This window comes from Eubalaena glacialis, chromosome 3 (assembly GCF_028564815.1).
Source record: "Eubalaena glacialis isolate mEubGla1 chromosome 3, mEubGla1.1.hap2.+ XY, whole genome shotgun sequence".
In the NCBI taxonomy this organism is placed as follows: domain Eukaryota; kingdom Metazoa; phylum Chordata; class Mammalia; order Artiodactyla; family Balaenidae; genus Eubalaena; species Eubalaena glacialis.
The window spans coordinates 193,073,049-193,094,664 of NC_083718.1; the positions used below are offsets into that span (position 1 = coordinate 193,073,049).

The window sequence follows — 21,616 nt, forward strand, 5'->3', positions numbered from 1 at the left end:
CCACACCCCAACTTTCAAAGGAAGACAGGGCCCCAGCAGATTGTCAGGAGAACGCTGGGAGCCCCACCCCAAGGATAGCACTGCCTGAGCGAGAAGGGCGACGGGCATGGGTGTGGGAATTGGGAGGGCTAGCAGGGGGCTTCCCGGGGGAGCAGACCAGTCCTCCTCGCACCTGGCCCAGCAGCGCCCTGCCACCCAGGTGGCCATCACCCTCTCGTGGGAAGCAGGACCCTTCTTCCCCAGCCCAGAGGCCAGGCCAGCCTGCCTCTCCCCACCTGCGTGTCCCAGGGGATCCTCGGGGAGCAGACCAGCTGGCAGGTGAGGGATGAGAGGACACCCCAGAGGGGTTCCCACAGCCTCTGCCGTGTCCCCGAGTCCCCCAGACCCACCGGCCAGGCTCAGCCTCAAGGGGCTTCATGGAGATGGCCTTGCCCATGATGCTCCAGGTGGACAGATGGGGCAGGGCCAAGGACTAACACAGGGTGACCATGAATGGGGGCCCAGCACAGGTGACCACACAGAGGGGGACCAGTCCCGCCCACAGCACGTTGGGAATTTCTCAGGGACTGGTATGGCCTTCGCTGGGGCTCACAAACGTGCAAATCCAGGTGTTAAAGAAATACTTTAATGTCTCAAGTCACAATTCCAGTGCTGGCACTGCAGGGTCACCTGCCAGCAGCTGGGCCTCCTCTGGGAACATGGGGCAGCTCTGGGTACTCAAGGCTGGGGCAGGAGGGGTGCAGGAGGGAGAGCCGTCCAGGTCATCCCTGCTCTTCTCAGGGCCAACCACCTCGATCACACGCCCATGGCATAACTGCCCCGTGGGTGCACAGGGGGCAGGGCGGGGCAGCCAGGAGCTGGGGGAGGGCGTAGCCAGCGAGCAGGCCTGGCTGGGCTCCTCCCAGGGACGCAGCCTGGGGTCAGGGCTGGCATGGCTCCTGAGCTTGTCAGGAGGATGCTCCCCCCGAGGGCGTGTGACCTTCCTCCTTGGAAGTGTCCGGAGCCTGCGCCGCAGCCCATGGGGCCTTGGGAGGCCAGGGACCTTTCAGGCCCTGGGGGCAAGCCCACTGTGCTCCCAGGGGACGGACTCCACTTGCTGGAGTGTGAACCAAAGCTGCACGGCTGCAGCCCGGCCTGGCGAGGTGCCAGCAGGTCCGGCTACACACCCGTCTCCACCCGCAGCCGCGCCATCCTGCGCATGTTGCCCTCCACGGCCACGCGGCTGGTGATGCTCCGGGCCAAGTCCTCAGGGAACCAGCCTGTCTCTCCATCCCGCAGCCTCTCGCCATAGAGCCATCCTGGACCCAGACACGGGGCAGGTGAGAGCAGGGTCCTGGGCGCCAGGCAGGGGCCCCTGTGTCGGCTCCGCCTCGGAGCTGCTGTTCCAGAAGACGCCAGGGCCAGGCACCCCTTGGAGCAGACACCCCTCCCCGTCTTGCTCAAGGTCACGTGGGCACCTGGTCTTCCATCAGGTGCTCAGCCCCAACACTGGACTCAGGGGCTGAGCTCACTCCAACCAGCTTGGTCCGTCCTGTGCAGGTACTTGCAGGGGCTACCCTCCCGCTTAGGATACAGAGTGACCAAGAACCCACTTTTGATCCTGCAACTCGGGGACATTTGAGACGTCCTTGAGGGAGGGTACTGAAGGGGGCCCTGGAATCAGGCCCACTGTGAGTACATACAGTGCCTACTTCGGGGGCGGGGGCACTCAGGGCAGCTGCCCAGGCCAGTGTGCTCTGGACCCTTGCTGGGGCTCCCAGACTCTCACTCAGCACCAGCCTGCCCGGCCCCTCTCCCACCTGCCCCACGTGCATCCCCCAGGCCCATCCCCCCAGGCCCATTCCCCTGTGCTCACCGTCCTCTTGCTCCAGGATCAGGACCACATCTGCCTGCTGCAGTGTGATCTCGTCCACCTGCTTGGCCAGGTAGGCCTTGGTGATCTCCACCTGGAGCAGGTCTGGCGGGGAAGGCAGGCGTCAGAAGCAGGACTATTCCAGGGAGGGGGTGGGCCGGGAGCCCTGCAGCCCCGAGAGGGCAGGGCTCCAGTCCCAACACACCCCCTGTGGCTTGGTCTCGGTGGGGCCCAGGGGCCCCCAGGTGTCCCAGCACACGGTCACGTGGCAGCTTCCCTCCGGCTAAAGCTGGGACCCCCTCCAGAGGCTGCAGGACTTGCTGCTCCCACTTTCAGGGCCCAAACGCCCAGCACCGGCAGAGGGAGCACCCAGCTTCTAAGGGGCCAGGCAGGGCCCGAGCGGGGTGACAGCTCTACGGGCCAGCCCACTCCAGCTCCTTGGCCTCAGTTTCTCCAGCTACTGAGCAGCAGGGAGGATGAGGCCCTGAGACAGCGCTGGGCCTGTGTGTGCAGATGGACACACACGTACCTGGGGCTGGGGCCCCTCACCTGGCAGGTCAGCCTGGGGCCAGGCTGTGGGGTGCACAGAGGGCTGGACAGCACCTCTCCCCTCCAGGCCCACCCCCCACCCCAGGGCCGGGAAGGGGTTGTGAGCCCTGCTGGGTTCGGGGCAGGCGCTTACCTCCTTTGTTAGTGGGGCCCAGCCGCTGCCTCTCCCAGTGCGTGAGCGCTGTGATCCACCGCGCGCGGTCACTCCTGGGGGCAGAGCGCGCGTGAGCGAGGCCCGAGGCTGATCCTACCAGCTGACGACCTTTGCTTCACACTCCCCACCCAGTGTGGCACGGTGGGAGGGTCGGGGTGTCCCTGAGCCCCCCCACAGCCTTCGAGGTGGGAAGGCAGTGGGATGAAGGCTTACGCTGCCTGGGTGCACTTTGGTGAGCTGGCCGGGAGCTGGAGGTGTAAGTGGGCGGCCCCTCTGGTCTCCCTGACCCACTGCGCTGGGGGCCGAGGCGCAGGAAGTCACAGGCTCGGGAAGGAGTGGCAGGCAGGCCTCCCCCAGGCAGGCTGACCCCGAGTCACATCTGGCCAGGGACACGGAGTCGGGCAGCGGCTGCACCCACAGGACCCAGGCTGCCCTGTTTCCCGGCGCTGGACCCCAAGCGCCCTGCCCCGTCAGTTTGCTGTTAGAAACACTCAGCCTCAGCTTCCCACCTGGAAAGGGGGCCGTGCTGGAGGTAGCGTGTAGACCCAGCCAGCACCTTTCTGTGCGCTGGTCCCCCCACCGTCTGACCTCACTGCCCTGCATGACCCCCACCCTGTGCTCCAGCCCCACTGTCCTCCTGGCAGGGGCCTCCTGCCTCAGGGCCTTTGCACTGCCGTGCCTCTGCCGCAGGCCCCTCCCCAGGGCCCCCAGCTGGTGCTCCCTCCCCTGCCTTGTTTCTCCTTAGTCCTCTCCCCTTGGACACACAGGACAGTTCAGCTGCGCATTTTGCAGCTGGAGTGTCCCCTTCCCGGGAGTGTGAACTGCTTGAGGACTAGGCCGTCCCTGGCACAGTGCAGTGCCCGGAACCCTGGATCAGGCATCCCGTCCCCACGGAGCTCTCAGGACCGCCCCCGCGGAGCCCTCCCATCTTACGCGGAGTCGGAGGATAGCAGGATCTTCTCCTGGCGGCCCTCGCTGTTGTGCAGCAGGGTTAGCTGGAAGGCGTACGGCACGAAGGAGCTGCGATTGCCGCCCCCCGGCAGAGAGGCCTCCGAGGCCTCCATCTTCTGGACCTGGATGTGGTCCAGCTGGGCGTAGTCCTGGACCACGAAGCTGTCCTCGCTGCAGGGAGACAGGCGGTTGGCCAGATGCTGCAGAGGTCTGTGGGCAGCCTGAGGGCCAGCCAGCCGGAAGGATGCTCCTGAGAGCCGGCCCCAGCCCACCTCCCCGGCTCCAAGGCCACGGCTGCTGCCTGCTCCCCATCTCAAGGCCGTGCAGCCTGGCGACCACGGGCGGGGCCCACCTCTTCTTCTTGGTGACCACGAGGACGTCGTTGAACAGGAACAGGTAGCATGTCGGCCGGCTGGCGAGTTTTCGGAAAAGCCCGGTTTCTTCCACCATGAAGAGCTCCCCGCGCTTCAGCAGCCAGCGGGAAGCAGAGATCAGTGGGAGGGACTGGGGCAGAGCGGGGACAGGGATGAGTCCCGGGGGGTGGCCGGGATGTGCAGCCACGGGGACTGAGCCCTGCCTCTGGGAACAGGGTGCCCAGGCCTCCCTGGGCTGCACCGAGGAAGGGAGAGTGGCTGTCCAGGCCGCAGACAAAGGGCTGTTCAGGCCGTGGACAGGAGATCAGGGGGCGGCTGCTCTGTGCCTGGCCCGGGCCCAGACCCTGCGCAGCAACCCAGGACAGGCCTGTCCTGCTTCCAGCCAGGCCCAGGGGCCCACAGGGCACCTACCGAGGGCTCCCCTCAAACCAGGGGGCGAAGGCTGCTCTGGGAAGCCTCCTGGCCCACCTCACACCAAGCAGGGGGCCCACCTCACATCTGCGGGGCCACATCTGGCATCCAGGGGCCTTTGCTGCAAACGGAGCTCCCTCCCCTTCCGCGGCCTAGAGAACGGGCCCGGCTAAGGCAGAACAGGCCCGGCTAAGGACGTGGGTCCCGTGTCGCCATGGCCGGTGCTCAGACAGCCTCCCGCCAGCAAGGCTGGCACTCTGGCGTGTCAAGATGGAAGGGGAGGGGCAGGCAGGGCAGGCTTGGTGGGGAGGGAGCCAGGAGGCCCTGCCCACCAGCCTCTGCTCCCCTGACACGCCCCACTGGACACCCCACCCCTCCTGGGGCTCTGAGTCCCCGCACCCCGACCTGGGCCAGCTGCTCTCCTGCCCTCATGCCCTCCAGTTTCGAGACATGGGGGTAGAGGGGTGAGAGGCCTGCTCAGGGGTCAGCCAGGCCCAGGGTTGGGTCTTTGCTCTGGTCGGGGGCGTATTTCACCCCAAACGTGACATCTGCTGCCCGGCCGAGGAGGGGCTCAAGACCCCGGCCAAGGGTGTGGGCTCAGTGGCGCCGTGGCCGTCATCACCCAAACGCCTTCTCTGTGAAGCCACCCTGACTCACCCCAAGGAGCCTGCTGCCCTTGTCCGAGCCTCTGTGCCCTCCCTGCACGGCCCTCCGGCCCCGCCCACGGCACCATTTCCCATTGGCTCCGGCCTGCCGGGCCACCTCTGGGGGCTGGAGGTCAGCAGCTCAGCCTGATTGATGATAAGCTGAGGCTGGGCCCACAGAGCTGCCCCAGGGACCCTCCGAGTCTCCTGCCCACCGGCCGGCCCACGGGGCTCTGCTGCAGCCAGGCCAGTGGGGGGAGGGGAGAGCAGGGCAGTGGAGCGGGGCAGAGGCTGCCTCCAGGCCCCGATTCCAGAGAGCAGCTCCCACTTTGCCGGACGGGCCGAGTTGCTGCTGGGGCAGGCGCAGGACAGCACAAGGATGGGCTCGTCTGTGGGATGGTGGGGGAGCCCTGTGGGCAGAGGTCTGAGCTCTGCCTGCTTGGGAGGAGCTGTAGGCTGCCTAGAGCCCCGCCCTCAGGACCGACAGACCCATCCTGGCCCCAGCGGGAAGCCTGAGCTGGCCCTGAGGTCATCCATCCCCTGCTCCCAGCACAGCTGACAAGGAGCCTGGGCCCAGGCTGAGCCCTGCGACTGGGCCTGCCACTGGCTCCCCCTCACCCGGCCCCGGGATCTGCCCTCTGCCCCTGCAGCTCTGGGGGTGGGGGCAGAGGCCAGAGAGAGACCCACCGCAGGCAAGGGGGCGGTGGAGCTGAGACCTGAGGCCGAGGGGCACGCTCTCAGGTGGGAAGAGGCCTGCAGAGGTCGAGGCGGAGGCCCGGCCCCGGGCTTCACCGGCGGGGAGGGGGGTGGCACCCCCAGAGGCCTCTCTCCAGCCTGCACGCCGGGGGGCGGTGACCCCTGACCGCATACAGAGCCGGGCCTGGGGACAGGTCGGGGGCCGGTGGGGACCGCCTACCTTGACCTTACTGAAGTCCAGCTGTGTGTGCAGCGTGTACATCTGCTCCGTGCGTTCCATCTTGTGGGCCCCCTCGTTGCACTGCTTCACCAGCTACGGGGCGCGCACGCGAGAGCGGGTGCTGAGGGCTGGCCCACAGCCTGGCGCCAGACCCCAGCCCCGCCCCGTCCAGCCCCGCCTGGCCACCCGCGGCACCGGCCCTCACGGCTGTCCTGGTCCCTGCCCTGCCCCGGGCTCACCGACTGTGTGAGCGGCCCGCTCTCTGAGCCTCAGTTTCCCCACCGGCACCGTGAGGAGCTGGGGAGGGACCGTCTGGAAACCCTCTCTGCCCCGCCCTCAGGGTCTCTGCCGACGGGTGGGTGTGGGGACAGAGCTCGGGGCTGGGCTGGGGCTGGGCGCCGCCTCCCCTACCCTGGACCCCTCACCTTGCTGATGGCCTTGAGCGCACGGCTGGCGGCCTTGTATCTCTCGGGGTGGCCCTGAGTCTTGAGGCAGAGTGTCTGCAGGAAGAGACCAGACGTGAGAAGCCACGAGTAGCCTTCTGCACCCCGGCTCAGGGGCCCGCCTTGGGCAGGGGCTCCCCTACCAACACCAGACCCCGGGGGGCACCCAGGCCCCACCCCTTCAGTCCTTGGCTGTGGTGCTCCAGCCTGGGAGGCCCCTGAAGCCTCTATTTCTCCACTTCCCAGAGGGCCCCGGAGGGTCTGATATCCTGTCTGCCTGGGATGCTGACCCACTGAGCACGGGCCACATGCTGCCTCTCAGAGCTCAGCTGGGCTCCTGCCATATGCGGGCTCTTGTGTGCATGTGTGTGTACGTGTACCTTTCACCCCACAAGGCCCTCTGCCTCATGAGCTGGCATCTCAGAGCACGAGCCACTCCAGGAAGCCCCTTGGAGCCCCTCCGTCCACAAAACGGGGACGGTGACGGTGCCTGGGTCACCCCAGGCCCACGCCCAGGACAACTGGCCAAGGGTAGGAGGAAGCAACAACCCTGACTGATGCTTGGCAGGGGTCTGGGCGACGCCGGATCAGACTCAGAACATGAATGAACCCCGTAACCATCAAGTAAGTGAACAAAAGTCCACCAAGCGCTGGAAGAGCTCCCAGCAGAGAGAGTTCTACGGGCAGTGCTGCTGCTGAAAGTGGCCAGGGTCACTGTGGCGATCAAAGCCATCTTGTAATTGTCCTCGTAACCATACATAACACAGACAGAGCGGGGGGAGAAGGTCAGGAGGGAGCAATGCTCTGCCTGCAGATGGACCCCGGGCCACCTCCCTGGCCGGGGCCGGGGCTGTGCACTCACGTCCGTCAGGAGGGGCAGCCGGGTCACCCTCTGCATGGGCAGGATCAGGAAGGAGATCATGGGCAGACCCCCGCACGCGGGCCGCTGCTCGATCTCCCTCAGGGCCTCTCGGAAGGCAGCGCTACTGCTTCTGCAACAGAGAAAGGGGTTCTCAGCTGCGGCAGGAGGCGTGGCCAGTCCATCAAGAGAAATCGGGCGGAAGCTGCAGAAGCCGGGCCGCGAGCAGCAATGTGCCCCGCGACAAGGGGCCGGAGCCTCCCGAGGCCACCCGCGCCGACCCCGTCCCGGGCCCCGGGGCCGGCTCACGTCAGCCGCTGCAGGGCGCGCTGCTGGTAGACCTCGTTGGAGCAGTAGGAGACGTAGGGGTGGAAGTGCCGCTCGGCGTGCTCCTCCAGGATGTCACTGATGTCCTCCACGCACACCTGAGCCTTGTGCCGCTGCTCCAGGTCCTCGAAGAACCTGTGGGGGCGCGGGTGAGGCCCCAGGGCTGCTGGCCTGTCCACGGCCCTGCACGTGTGAGCGTGCGCACGCGCACGCGCACACACACGCGCGCACACACACACGCGCACACACATGCACACACACGCACGCACACACACACACACGCGCACACACATGCACACACAGGCCCTGGCAGGCCTGCAGCTACACACCCGGCCCCTCCTCCACCTCCTGGCCCTGCAACCAGAGCCCTGGGCCAGGCACCAAACACCTCGGCGCGGAACACGACCCGGGGCTGCAACTCAAGGCCGCCTCCTGCCTGCTCCGTCCCGCGGGCACCTCACGCCTCGTCATTGGCCCCCTGCGCTTGCACGTCCCCAGGGCCAGCTCTTGGTGGCCGCGGGGCCCGTGAGGTTCTCGCGCTCCCTGCCCCCCAAGGGCTGCTCCAGACCGTCCATCCGCACTCGCAGACCAGGGTCACCCAGAGCCCCAGCCTTCCCACCCTCGAGAGCCTGCGCCGTCGGGTGCCGGGCCGACGGGCTGGGCCCAGGCCTGACCTCCTGCTGGCGCTCAGGACGTCCGTGATGTTGGAGAAGAGGTGGTGGTGCTCTGTCTGGGTCATGGTCGCCCGAAGCTCCGGGGACTGCAGGAACTCGGCCACCAGGATGCCGAGGCTGTGCTGGTACGAGTACTCGGACGTGAGGATCTCGAAGATGGCCTGGGGCGAGAGCAGAGCGGATGTTGGGGCAGCCGTGCTCGCCAGGCCCTGCCCGGAGCTGCCCTACCACACAAGGGGCCTGGCCCAGGGTGCGCGGGTGACAAGTGCTCAGGCCACAGGGATATGATCGGGGGGCAGGGGGCAGGTCGGGACTCGGGCCCCCTGCACAGGACGCTGGCTGGGGCTGTCAGCACGGCCGTGGGGACGTGAGCCCGAGTCCTGGGCTTGCACTCTGGCTCGGCCACTGATGATCTGTGGAACCAGCAAGAACTCCCACCCTCGCCCGGAAAGCAGGTAACGGTAGCCCCCCTAGGCCACACCCCGGCCAGGGCATCAGCCATCGCTGGGTACCAGGAGGCAGCTAATGGGTGAGTGGGCGACGTCACCATGGCTGGGGTCCCCCCGCCCCCCACCGGCGTGTCAGCAGCAGGGCCACGCCCCCAGCCCACCCCTCACCTCCTGCCTCTTGTGCTCCTCGGCGGGCAGCTTGTCCAGGATGCCCGACTCCACCACCTGAGGACGGCAAGGGCTCGAGTCACGGGAAGCTCATCCTCCCACCGGACCAGAGCCAGCACGGAGCCAGAGACGCCAGGCTGGCCGGGCAGAGCCGCCCCTCGTGGGACACCTGGGACCACCGAGCTGGCCTGTCCCTGCTCGGTCCCCTCACTCAGGTCTCTCTTCTCCATGGACACCTTCCCTCTCAGAGGGGCCCTGGGGCAGCCAAGGAAGGGCATGGGCGTCCGGAGGGAAAGGCCTCTCCAGGGGTGGGAAGGGGGCTCTGTCCCACAGAGCTGCCCGGGGCTGGGAGGTGGTGGAGAGACTCAGAACCACCCGGGAAAGCGGAGGGGCGTGCCGAGCACAGGGCCACGACTCGGGCACACCTGGGCCAGGTGAGTGAGCATCCTGCCCGGAGGTAGGGGTGACACTGTTCCAGCATGGCGCACCGCCCCGCTCTCCGCCCCTCAGGCCCCCTGGCCCCGGCTGCCCCGGTGGGAGCGTGGCTCACTCGGCCACAGTATGCCCGCCAAGTGCCTGCAGAGCCTGCCGAGGGCGACCCTCTGCAGGACCAGGGCCACCCGATTCGTGCTCCCCTCCCCACGGGGCTGGGCGGAGGCTGCCAGCAGCGCTTGAGCTGGGAAGGTAAATCCTACGCCTCCTCGGACCCAGAGGCTTGGCCGAGACACCTGAGCTCAGGTGACCGGGAGCAGAACCTCTGGCAGCGTTCCTAGGATAAACTGTCCTAGATCCCACCCCCGACCTGGGAGATCGCGCACACGCACCTCCGGGCACGCAGCTGGCACCTGGCAGGTGGGAACACACGTGCACTTCTGGAACTTTTCATCTGCCTGCCCTAACCCCCGCCCCGTCTTGGGCCCTCCCTGGCCGGCGGCCCCATGGCATGCAGTGTCCTGGAGCTCAGTGGGCGGTCACGGTGCCTCAGCCCCTCTCCTGCCCCACGGGATGCAAATGAGGAGGCCTGTTGTACCGCAGACAGAAGGAACGGCCAGATGCCCCTCCCTGCTGCCCACCGCGCCCACAGCCCTCACTGCAGCTCCGTCCCTCGGCTCCCAGGGGACGGAGTCAGGAGTCTGTCTGCGCCACGGCCAGCTGCGCCCTCCTGGGGTAGCGAGAGCTGCCTCCCTGGGTACCTGCTTGGAGCACCGGCGCCTCTGTCCCAGCCATGCTCTCCACTGAGAACCCATAGCCCTGCGGGGCAGGGACCAGCCCCCTTTTCAGACGTGGAAGGTGAGGGGGCGCCTGGCAGTGGCACGCAGCTCCGGCCAGGCCTCTCCCCTCCCCTCTGGCCTCCTCACTTGGACCCTCCTGGCACTTTCTGGGCACAGCGCCCTGGGAGGAGGTCCCCTGTGACCCCAGCTCCCTACAGGTCAGCCTGAGCAGGGAGCTCAGGGAGGGTGAGGGGCTCACCCGTGGGACGACCGTCACACACACACAGATGACACAGGCCCCTAACCCCTCTCCCCCGCAGCGACCACCCCCACGGGGCCCCGCAGGGCAGGGCAGCTCTGAGGCACCAGGAAGATCCCCCTGCAGCTGGGCGCAGACGGGGCGTTTCCAGGAGGCCCCGCCCCTCACCGGGAGGACCACCCACGGGCTCGGGAGAGGGGCCTCTCCCGCCATCCCAGCCCCACCTCTGGGAGCTGGCTCCAGGTGACCTGGGGGGGCCGGTAGCTCTTGACCACGATGTGGGCATCCACCTTTCGGGTTCCCTCAGGGCTGGAGGACTCATCGAGCAGGTCATCGTCGGACTCGTGGCTGGTGTTCAGGCCTCGCTCCTGGATCTCCTGGTAGAACCGGGGATCTGGGGAGAGGGGGTGTGCGTCACCTGCAGGCCTGGGGGCTCTGAGCGGTCCCGGCCCCCCGGGAACCCACCTGCTGAGTCCTCCCAAGGAGGCCCTGAGAGCGTCAGGTAGTACAGGGCCCCCCAGAGCAGGCTCCCCTCGGGCCAGCCGGCTCCCACGGCTGAGCTGGCTGAGCCCAGGGCAGGGGTGGCATCCCCGTGCAGGATGTGGCACCTTCAGACCAGGGCTGAGCCAACACATCAGAGAGTGGCACAGGCCAAACTGCATGGCCTTGGGGAGGGGGCCTGGGCAGGGGCCGTCCCCAGGTCGGCCGAGGGCGCTGGAGGCTGGCTCCTGAGAGCCCCCCAACCCGAGGTGAGGTTTCCCACTCTCCGGCTCTGCAGTGGCCACGCACTCAGCAGCCCCGCTGGGCGGGTGCATGGCTCAGGGCGGCTCTGAGGGAACGCCTCCTTGCCGCTCCTTCCCGCCCTGGCTCCGAGACCTGGGGCATCACTGCTGCTGTCCTGGGGGACGAGGCCCGATCCTGAGGCCTCCCCACGCCCGGACCTGTGGCTGTCCACGGAGGTTGGGGCTGGCAGGGAGGGGGCCCTTTCTGGCTGGGGCCCCTTACACCCACTGGCTGCTCCATCCAGGCTGGGCGGGCACCTACCCTCCAACTCCCATGGGGTCCTGCTGGCATCCCACCCCTCGGCAGGCTGAAGGCACTGCTCCGGGCCCTGCCACGGCCCAGATGTCACCCACGGCCCCTGAGACTTGAACACTGGGTCCCTGTGGCCTGTGTCTGCACCCCAGGCCCAGGGCCCTCTGCCTGGCCTTGGTCCCACCGGCAGGGCCTGGAGCACACGGTGTGCTTGACAAACATCTGCTGCGGGTGAGTGGGGAGGCTCTGTCTGCCCGCTGCCCCTGGGACAGCACAGAGTCCAAGGGAACTTTCTAGGCCCATCAGAGCTGCAGGGTCAGACGGGCCACCAGGCCCTCCATTCCCCGGAGGGAACCCATTCAGCACGTAGTTCTCCGTCTCCCCCAGGATGCCCAAGTGAGACCAGCCTCCCCAGGGCCCAGCCCGGCCGCAGTGCCGCCCGACGGCGCCCCTTGGCCACACTCACCGTCCTTGAAGGAGCCCTTGTGTGCGCGTTTCCGCCCCAGCGTCTTCTGTGCAGAGAGACCCAGAGACACGGGCAGTCAGCAGGGAGGAGGGGCAGCGGGCAGCAGTCCCTGCACCTGGGCCCAGACACCAGACCCTCCACATGTGACGCCACGCCCAACACGAGGGGCCTCTGCTGGGCATGCAGAAGGTGCTTAATAAACGTCGGCTCCACGAGGGAGGCGGGGTCCCCAAGCAGAGGCCAGGGCAGGTAGGATGGGGTGGGATGGGGCTCAGAGCAGGTAGGGCAGGTGACCCAGGGCTGGGCAGGCCCAGGAGGGCTGCCGAGAGGGGATGCTCAGGAAGGTGGGCCTGGAGGGAAGCCGAGGCAGCACAGGTGTGGCTGGGAGATGGCCTAGAAGGGACACTGGGGTGGGAGCCGGGGCCGCACGAGGGCCCCACGAGTCCGGGACCTGGGGTGGCAGGAAGAGCAGAGCCTGGCAGGTTGGCGTCCAGCCCCAGCACAGGCCCGGGGTCCCAGCAGCTGCTGGTGGGGCTGCAGGGGTGAATTGGGGGCGGGCAGGGCTCTCAGGGCCCCATACCCTGGTCCTTCCAGTTGCCACTAAGAGCCCGCTTCCTTGGCTGGGACACCATTTCCCCTGACCTACAGGTGCATGGGTTCCAGGAAAGCGGGAGCTGGTTTCTCGAAACAGGTTGGAGCCTGAAACACCCCGCGCTGGTCTGGAATGTGTGGTGCCCCCAGCCGCACCCGGCTGCTCCCCCTGCTGCCCGGCACCCCCCAGCGACCCCACCCCTTCCACCTCCAGGCCCGGGCACCTGCTGTCTCTGCAGCCCCTCCTCCACCTGGTTCCCATGCTGTGTCCACGCCTCTACTTTAACTCTCTCTTTTCCGGGACCCCTGCCCCCCCCAGGCCCTGAGCTCCTGGGGAGCCCCACCTCTCTGCTCTCCCTGCACCCTGAGCAACCCCAGCCCAGCCCATGGGGCCCCAGCACCCTGGGAGCTCTCCTGGGGCCTGCTCACTGGGCGTGTGAGGCCTCAGGAAACGTTGGCTGGCTGCATGAATCAAGCAGGAATGAACAACGGACCCTGCAGGCCTGGCCCTGGGTGGGCGTGGAGGTGCCGGGGTCCAGGCTCTCTGGCGTGCACGGCAGGGGCTGTGCCCTGCCTCGCAGGCCAGGGGTGTCTCTAGCCCAAGGACAGTGGTCCTCCCCGCCCTGCCCCTCTGCACGCTGGGTCACCAGCATTCTGACAGGTGGTCTGGGCTTCTCCCCAGATCAGGGCCAGGGCTCATGGTCTGGGCAGAAGCCCGTGGTGGAGGAGGCCACTGGGACGGCACCTGTGGGCACAGAGAGCCCTGAGCCGGTGGTCAGGCAGGGCAGGGAGGGAGAGCGTGCAGGGGAGCATCCGACTTCTGAGCTGCCACAAGCCCTCCTGAGTCCCCGATGGGAGCCCCTCGGGCAGACAGATCCCAGGCCAGTCGATGCTGCAAAGCCATGACTGAAATCTGTCCTTCAGATGGGCTGGCTCCCCCTCGGTGCTCAGAGGGACTTGGAGAGAAGGGCTGGTTCCTCCCCGGGCTCTGCTCCCCGCTGTGGCTGAGAGCCGGGGTCCTGGGTAAAACCTTCGATCTTCCTGAGCCTCGGCTGCCTCATCTATAAAATGGGGATATTCACACTCTGCTCACGGCCTGGCTGTAGAGCTTAACTGGAATAAACCCTCCCAGGAGCCTGCACAAGGTGGGCGGCTGCATGATGATGTGAAGGTGTGTTCGGGCCCCTTCCCTGCCCACAAGCTCCCGAGGCCCCTTGAGGCACGGCCCCCGCCCCGTTGCCCAGGCAGACGAGCCCCCTACCTTATTTTTGGCCGCGGACCGAGCAGGAGGCTGGCTGGGCTCCTCGGCCAGAGCAGGGATCTTGGGGCTGAGCTGGATGGGGCCGCCCTCGCCGCCGGGGGTCCCCAGCCCCTTCATGGCTGCCCGGTAGGATTGGTTCCTCAGATTTCGTCTCAGCATCCCCCCAGGACCCGTGTCCACGTCCATGTCGTCCAGGGAGAAGCTGGGGGCCGAGAGGAGCCGGGGGTCCCGCCGGGCAGCCTCTTTGCTGAGCATGGCCGCCCCAAAGCTCTGATGGCGGGCCGGGGTCTTAGCCTTGCTGCACACAGCCAGGCTCCGGGGGATCAGCTGCTGAGTGCCCATCTTGAGGGCTGCCGGGCTCTGCGTGCTCAGGACGATGGTCCTCAGCTCCTGGGCCTCAGGGGACGGCGACGGGGGCACTGGGCTGTCGGGCTGGAAGGCGGCATTGCTCCTGCTTTGCAGGGAGCCCCGGACCATCGGGAGCCCGGACGCTGGGTTTCCCTTGGTGTCGAGCTGCAGCTCCGAGTGGAAGCGGTATTCCAGGTGCTTCTCCTCCAAGGAGCTGTCCGAGTGCTGCTGGGACATGCTGAGTGGCCACAGGGACCTGGGGGAAAGGACAGAGGTGAGGGCAGCCCTGCTGCAGCCGGAGCCTGAGGTACGGCTGCCAGGATGCGGTGCTCAAAGGCTGGCTTCGCAGCCCGGAGCTGAGCTGCTACGCCCTGTGCCTCACTTTAAAAACCTGTAAAATGGGTACAGTAATAAGCACCTAGCTTCCTGAGGATGCTGGGAAAGGTGGGGAGCTCATACATGTAGCGCTTGAACAGGGACCTGGCTGCTGAGGGGCTATGGTGTCACCGGTGCCGAATAGAAGGTTATCTGTGAGCCTCAAGAGGAGCGGCTGAAGGTTTAGAACTTCATACGATCAAAACGTAACATGGAGAGAACTCACTCCTTTAATTCTTTCCCATTTACTTTTAATAAGAACAAGGATAGCCACCACTCTTACACTTCCTATAAATGCAGACCTTCTGAACGTTAAAATTACAAGGGCCGGGTAAGGGTGGAAGCCTTTTTCAGATGGAGAACTAAGATTCTAAGTCACCCGCCCAGGTGGCCCCGCTGGGAGGGAACCTCATCTCAGAGCTTCACCACGGCGTCCCGTGCCACTTCCCCTGCGGACCTGGGGAGGACCGCTGACGCAGGAGTTTATCCAGCAGCTCTGTGAGGGGGGGAGGGCACGCCCTGCTCTCTCCCACCTGGACGCACGCAGCCGGAGGGGGCCAGGCCTGGGATGGTGGGCGCCACCAGGGACCCACCGTCCGTCCCTGGACCCACCCGGCGGGTTCCAGCCCGAGCGCACCTCACACACACAGCCTTGGGTCCGGGTGCTTCCCCCTGGAGGTTCTGAGCTTCAGCCCAGGAATCCCTCTGACAGGAGGCTGGGAAGGTCTGGCCACATGGTGTGGCCTAAATCACGACACAGTGGGAGCGACTGAGGGGCCCCCAGAGGCCTGGCTCTCGGCCCTGCTCTGCTGCCCCAGCTCCCAGATTCTTGGCTAAAACCATCCCAGGAAGGTGTGTGCAGCTGGGCCTCCCGGGCCGCAGGGAGGGGCTGCCGCTGGAGCCCTGGCCACGCCCACAGCGGGAGGATGGCCCACGCATTCCTGGGACATTCTGGGTCCCCAGGCTGAGGATGGCAGTAGCGGCCACCCCAGGCCTCCCTGGGCGCTGGCAGCCGTGGGTGGGTCCGCACCTTCCTGGGTCACCCTCCCCATGTTAACTTGGCTGCACCGTACCCAGGCCTGGCCGAGAAATGGGTTTCTTACAGGTTTCCATCTATGCAGGCCAAGCAAATGCACCCCAGTGGGCATCCAGGAGACGTCCAGCTCCTGAGTCCTTTTTTCTAGCCACCGTGTATTTCCCATGGGGGTGGTTTACATTGTATAACACGCAGGTGGCACTTAGAGGCCCACACGGAGACTGTGGTGCCCGTGACCCCTGCCCGCCCCATCCCCTCATTCTTCCTCCTTCCTCTCCCTCCTCCCCGTCTCAGGCCCCAGGCCTGAGTCCCCTCCTCTGAGCCCAGGCCCCACACCCAGCCTGTGGCACACGTCCTCTCCCAGGAGAGGGCAAAGGCTCATCCGGAGCCGGAAGGTGCCAGACGGAGCCTGTCAGGCCAACCCTTGCTGGGTGTGATCTCGGTTCCAAACAAGGCAGCCGCACCCACAGGCCTGGGGCGCCACCAGCCCGGGACCCAGGCCTGAAGGAGAGGGGCACTGTGCCAGGGGTGTGGGCCACTGCCCTGCTGTTGCACGAGCTCCAGGACCCGGGCCCGGCTGGAGCCGACTCCTGGGGTTGCAGCTGTCGCAGGACCCCTGTCTTCTTCCTCCCACTGCTTAGTTGATCACAGAGCTACCCGGGCATAGGTTCAAAGGTCAAACAGCGCCGAGAGGCTTATCATCCAAGATAGGCGTCCCCTCCTCCGCCACCCTGTCTGCCACAAACCACCACTCCTGGCTTTTCAGCTTTCCCCCAATTTCTAAACAAGGCCCCACTTGCTCTTTTGAGATCTCCTAGCTGCGAGCATCACTCACCCTCCCCTGGCTGTGTGAACGAGGCTCCGGCCCCGGCTCGGCCGTGCCCCGTGGGTGTTTGTGTTAGCCTGGCCCGCCTGGCCGCCCTCTCGTTAATAATTCTCTCTTGTTTACTGGCTGGCTTTCTTCCTGTTAATTTTCCCCCGTGCATTCCAGCGTCCCTGCCCTGGGCATCTGGATGGTGTGCTCCATAGCGTCCAAGCATCAGTCCTCTCTCCCCAGGCCCTCCCTTCCCAGCTCTCAGGGCAGGAGCTCGGCCCCCTGACCCCCACCCCGCATCCTGGTCCTCCCCTTTCCTTCCTCCCTCCCCACTGAGCTGGGGCCCACCCCCTGGCACCTTCCCAAGGCAGCGTCACGGGAGGGAGACCTCTGAAAATGTCTTCTTTATGCCTTTAGAGTTCCACTGGAGATTATTTTCTTCCAGAATGGAGAAGCCTTCTTTCCTTGCCTTCCAGCTTTCACTGCCAACGAGACATCCAACGCCAGTCTGACTTCACCTCCTTGGTCACGACAGGAGGCTCTCTTTCCCCCTGCTCCGCTTTACCACCTACGGGGACAGGCACGGCGACGGATCCACGTTCACTCCCTGAGCCACGGGCTTGAGCATCCTTCCCACCTGTTTTAGGTCCACGTGTTTTCCAGTGCTATTTCTTTGATAATTTCTCCCACCTCCGTTTGCTCTGGTCTCTTTCTGGAACAGCCTTTAGTGAGAACCCCTCATTTCCGACCTCTTCTCTCCTACTCCTTCATCTCTTGTTCTCCTTTGTGGGAGATTCCCACCTTTCCACCAAACGATTGTTGTTTTCATGGTCCCACAAAGAGCTCTCTCCTGCTCTTTATGCAGAGCAGCCTGTTCTTGTTTCACGGATGCCACATCCTCTTTCAATGTCCCAGTCAGCTGTCGGCTCCTATTTAGGAGACAGGCATGTTCTGGTGGGAGACCCGTGTGCCCTGTGAGCACACACACGTGAGCACACACGTGAGCACATGCTTCTGCCTGGCAGGCTCTTTGGGACTCCCCACGAGGTCCGTGTCTGGAGGCTTCTCCTCCAGCCAACTGGCTCTAAGAGCATCTCTTTCAGCGCCCTCACCGGATGCTGGCCCTTGCCTGGTGTCCTGCAGCCAGTGCAGGGGAGGGCCGAGAGCACAGACTCAATGGCGGCCATGTTCTGTGGGCAGCAATGCCACTGAGAGAGAGACCAGACACCCTGCAGTGACCACTCGAGCCACAGAGGCAGGTCCGCTCCCCAGCAAAGGCAGCCCTGGGAAGCTCCCCCACCGATGCCCACGGCAGTGAGGGCCGCGTGCTGTGCGTATGTCCCTCTGTCTCCCCGACGAGCCTGTGCGTCCTTCAGGGGCAGGGATGATTTCCTGTTTACGTCCCCACAAACAGTTGGGCTCAATTTGCAAACTGATGTGTGAACGCTGATATCGTGGGCACCTGCTGGGCTCTGCTCTCCCTGGAACCGTATCTTCCTGAAGAGGCCTGGGTGTTCCATGTGGAGAACTAGCCCACTTGGTACTTTGCTTCAGGCGAGCCGAATCCACCAGGGCAGCTCCACAGGAGCCTCTAGACCCATCTCTGCCCCCTCCTGGGTGACGCCCTGCTGTTTCTGCTCAGGGTGGGCTGGGGAGGGCCCCCTACGGCTGAGCCCTGGGAACCACAGCTTCTCCCTTTGCCACTAAGCAGCCCTTCCCGGTGTCCCCAGCACATGTGCAGGGGTGGGTAAGGGACACACGGGGCTTGGGTGGGAGGAGCGGGGGCTGGGAGTCCACAGGTGGAGGTGGGGGAGGGCTCTGACAGCCTCAGGTGACCCGACCCAGCCTGTCTGGTCCTACGTTGCACTTGGCCCTGCCCTGGCTCTGCATTTCACGCTGGCCTGGCCCAGAGGGCCCCTTGCAGCCCAGCACCCCTGGAGACCTCGTTCTTCCTGACAGATGGGCTTCCCAGGACCCCGGCAGGCTCAGCGCCGTCCCTCCTGGCCTGGGCCTGGGGCTCTGGTCACAGCAGCTCTCACAGCCACCAGGACCAAAACCGCACCGAGTATGGGACCTGCCACCCCTTGGGTGACATCACCGCAACACCTCCATCCGTGGGACGTCTGTCCCTCTAGGTCCAGCTGACGGGACCCTGCCTGGTGGGGCTCGGCCTCCCTGGCACCGTGCACACGACGCCATCTTTTCTGAGACAAACTTGACCCACAATGATGGCCTTGTGCTCGGGTAATTCTGCCCGGCCAGGTTCCAGACTTGGAGTCACATGGAATTTGGGGCAGGATTTGGCTTTGTAAACCATGCAGCACGTAGCAAACAGTTCTGTCTGCAGGGTGGCCAGGGGCAGCTGGGGGCTCTCAACCAGAGCAGCTTGGCCCCCCAGGGGACACTTTGCCATGTCCGGAGACATTCTTGGTGGTCACAGCTGGGGCTGAGCTACCAGCCTCTTGTGGGCAGAGCCCAGGGACACTGCTCAATACCCTACAGGGCCCAGGACCGCCCACGACAAGGAATCATCTGGAACAAATGTCTGCAGTGCTGAGGTAGAGAAACCTCGGTTCAGCTAACTGGAGATTCACCCGCCTCCCTGGGGGTCGGGAAGACCCACCTGGCCGCCCTCAGCCCCGGACACAACCTGGCAGTGGGAGGGGCAGTGGCAGGCCTCGTGCTCCTCCCACCCTGAGCAAAAGCCTCCTGCTGTCTCCTTCCTATGATGCGTCCGGGCACCGGCAGGCTCAGCCCGCAGTGCCCACCCAGACAGGCCCACCCGTGGCTCCCACTCCCGGCTCTGAATCCAGCCGCCCCATAAACCCAGTCCCCGTGCCAGGCTTGGCTGGCACACACAGTATTTCCCCAAAGGAGCTCCGGATAAGAAATCAGAGCCCTGACTCCGACAGGTAGCCTGGATGGGTGACCCATGGGTGTCCTCTAAACACCTTCTCTCCCCGTGTGTCTAGCCCCTCAGGGATCTTCTGGAAGGCAGGCATTTCCCTGCTCTGCTAGGTGAGGAAACCAGGGACGGAGGGAATGTGACCTGCTGAGGTCAGGCTGCCGGTCAGCGGAGAGCTGGGCAAGGAGCCAGGCCCTGTCCTGACCCAGATCACTGCCCCAGTGGGCCAGCTGGGTGAGTGGCGACTCTCACTGGAAATAAAGATGCTGGTACAGGCGGCCGGTCGCCCGAGTGCGGCAACTGCCACAGGCGAAAGAGAGGGGCAGCTGAGATCCATTCAGAAACTGAAACTAGAATTCCAGGACCCAGCCGCGGGGAGTGGCCGTGCCCATCGGGTCACACACAGACTGGCATCTCAGGGGCCCCGCCGGCAAGCCACGTCACGCCACCTCACTCTGCACCTGGTTTCCTCTCGTATAGGTGAAAAGTGTCTCCCGTGTAGGGTGAGAGACACCCCCCTGCCCCGAGCCCCTGGGGAACCAGAGCCCTTGTGGAACAGAGATGCCCCTGCCCTGCACAGATTCCTCCCCTGCAGGTGCCCAGGTAGGAGGGGGAGGGGCCTCCACCAGCTCACTCCCCCCCTGCCGGGAGAGCTTCGGAAAGCCCTGGGCAGTGCCCGTGATGTGATGCTGGCTTCTGCGGCCCATGGGCATCGTCAGGGCGGTAACCAGAAGAGGATCCAGCTGCAGCTGAGTCAGCACCCTCTAACTGCTCCCATTTCACGGAGCAGGAAACTGAGGCCCAGAGGGCTTAAGTAACTTAGGTTACACAGAGCCGGGATTTGGACCTGGGGTCCCCACCCTTAGGCACTAGGCAGCAGGGGTGCAGGGGAGACCGCTGGTCTGCCTGACAAGCACCCACGGAGCCGCCACACCATGAGGTGCAGACTGTTCACCTCCAGGTCGGATGCAGAGCTCCCGGACGCCCCCCACCCCGTGCCCGCTGCTGGGCTGCGGTCCACCCAAGTCTCAAAAAGGATCCTTGCTTCCCGGATGCAGAAACGGAGGGTGGGCAGCTAAGCCAGGTGTCCTGGCAGTAAGCAGGACCCACAGCTTTGGGAGCCTAGCCCCGCCCTCCTCCCTTCCCCCTCCTTCTTCGTGGGACGCAGGCACACCAGGACCCCTCCCTGCAGGCACACCAGGACCCCTCCCTGCCGCCGGGTCTGCCTACCAGAGTGGGGGAGGAGTTTGCTCCCAGTTTGATGTGGGGAGGGGGTCCTCATTCTTGGGGCTGCTACTCCTGGTGCCAAAGCAGGTTTGGGCAGCAGATTCTCCAGAGTTGCTGGGAGGGTCGTTCCGTGCGCACCCTGCCCCGCCTTTTCAAAGGTCCTGGGGCTCCCTAGGGTCTCTCAGCCCTGATGCCCCAGTGGGAGCTCTGGCTGCGAGTCCCGTCCAGGGCGAGAGAGTGTCCCCTAGGGCTCAAAGGAGGGGAGGGGGCAGGGAGCTGGGACGCCCGAAGCCCAGGGGAGCGGGGTGGGGGGGTCAGAGGTCAGGGGCTCTAGGTCCAGCCAGGCTCTGTCCCCTCCCACAGCCCCCGCTGGGCAGCCACCGCGGAGGCAGGCAGCCGCAGAGTGACGCGGCCCTCGGGGCAGGGCTTGCGGGAAAAGCGAAGGGGAGGAAGGGCGCCCTCGGCCTTGCCAGCCCCCTCCCCAAGGCTCACCTCCATCACCTCGCTCACCCGTCCCTTCCCAGGCCCACCTGTCTCCCAGGCTCACCTGTTCCCCCCCTCACCTGTCCCCCAGGCTTACCTGCGCCGCGGGGCGGAGGACACGGAGCTACGAGCTCGGCGGCCGACGTGGGGCCGGTCCACCTCCAGGCTCTGCAGGCCCCGCGCTCTGTCCCGACCGCTCGGTCCCTCCCTGTCCCCGCCCCCCCACTTCCTGTGCGGCCCTGCAGGAGGCGGCAGCGTTCCGGCCCCGCCAGGTGGGCAGCCAGGTGGGCAGGGCGTGCGCCAGGCGGCTCCGGCTCCGAGTGCCGGGCGGGAGGGGCCGGCGGGGCGCGCCCCAGGTACCTGGCTGCGCAGCCTGCGTCACTGTCCCCACCTGGCCAGCCGGCGCCCACGTGACCTGCAGCCGAGCTGGCTCGCGCCTCCAAGTCCCGGTCGGAGTCGCCCTTCTGGGACCGCCCTCCGCCCTGCGCTCTCCACGCCCACCGCCTCGGGCCTGGCGTCGCCTGCCAGGGTGACTCCAGGGCTACCCGGCTTCACCCCGCTGTGACCCTGCATTTCTCCTTACAGGCCCGGCTCTGCTGCCCCCTCCTCCAGGAAGCCCTCCTAGAAGCCGACCAGCCCAGCGGGGAATTGGAGGTTTGCAAGGACTCCACTGCTGCAGAAATGGCCCCACCTTCTGGATTCTTTGCAGAATGGCGGCCAGAGGGCAGCCCAGGAGCTCTTGGGGAACTCTGGCCGCCTTCAAGCTGTTTGGTTTGTTTCCATCACCCCCATTTTACAGATGAGGTTCCTGAGGCCTGGAAAGTAAGGCGCTTG

At 65.9% G+C, this 21,616-nt stretch overlaps 1 protein-coding gene across 10 annotated transcripts; it reads right to left on the reverse strand.

Annotated features, from left to right (window-relative positions):
• Positions 1 to 603: 603 nt before the first annotated feature.
• On the reverse strand, positions 604 to 21,122 carry ARHGEF16 (Rho guanine nucleotide exchange factor 16). Of its 10 annotated transcripts, none has more exons than XM_061185091.1 (15): positions 20,880 to 21,116; positions 13,595 to 14,198; positions 11,743 to 11,785; positions 10,466 to 10,635; positions 8,772 to 8,828; positions 8,155 to 8,315; positions 7,463 to 7,615; positions 7,157 to 7,286; positions 6,277 to 6,351; positions 5,852 to 5,944; positions 3,859 to 4,010; positions 3,489 to 3,677; positions 2,535 to 2,608; positions 1,856 to 1,957; positions 604 to 1,298 (listed from the first exon to the last, which is right to left on the reverse strand). In XM_061185091.1, the coding sequence occupies exons 2-15, from the start codon at positions 14,177 to 14,179 to the stop codon at positions 1,159 to 1,161; spliced, it is 2,124 nt and encodes a 707-aa protein (XP_061041074.1). In that variant the 5' UTR covers positions 14,180 to 14,198; positions 20,880 to 21,116; the 3' UTR covers positions 604 to 1,158. The 10 variants fall into 10 exon arrangements, with proteins under 10 accessions (XP_061041074.1, XP_061041075.1, XP_061041076.1 ...); XM_061185092.1 differs by having other exon boundaries at positions 10,490 to 10,635; positions 11,743 to 11,788; XM_061185093.1 differs by having other exon boundaries at positions 3,859 to 3,971; positions 11,743 to 11,788.
• Between the last annotated feature and the right edge of the window lie 494 nt (positions 21,123 to 21,616).

Coding starts and splice junctions, on each gene's coding strand:
- ARHGEF16 (XM_061185087.1), bottom strand. CDS start 14,179: ATGTCCCAGCAGCACTCGGACAGCTCCTTGGAGGAGAAGCACCTGGAA. Junction 8,316..8,771: donor AGGAGCACAAGAGGCAGGAG/GTGAGGGGTGGG, acceptor CTCTCGCCCCAG/GCCATCTTCGAGATCCTCAC. Junction 6,352..7,156: donor GGCTGCCCCTCCTGACGGAC/GTGAGTGCACAG, acceptor CTCTTCCTGCAG/ACACTCTGCCTCAAGACTCA.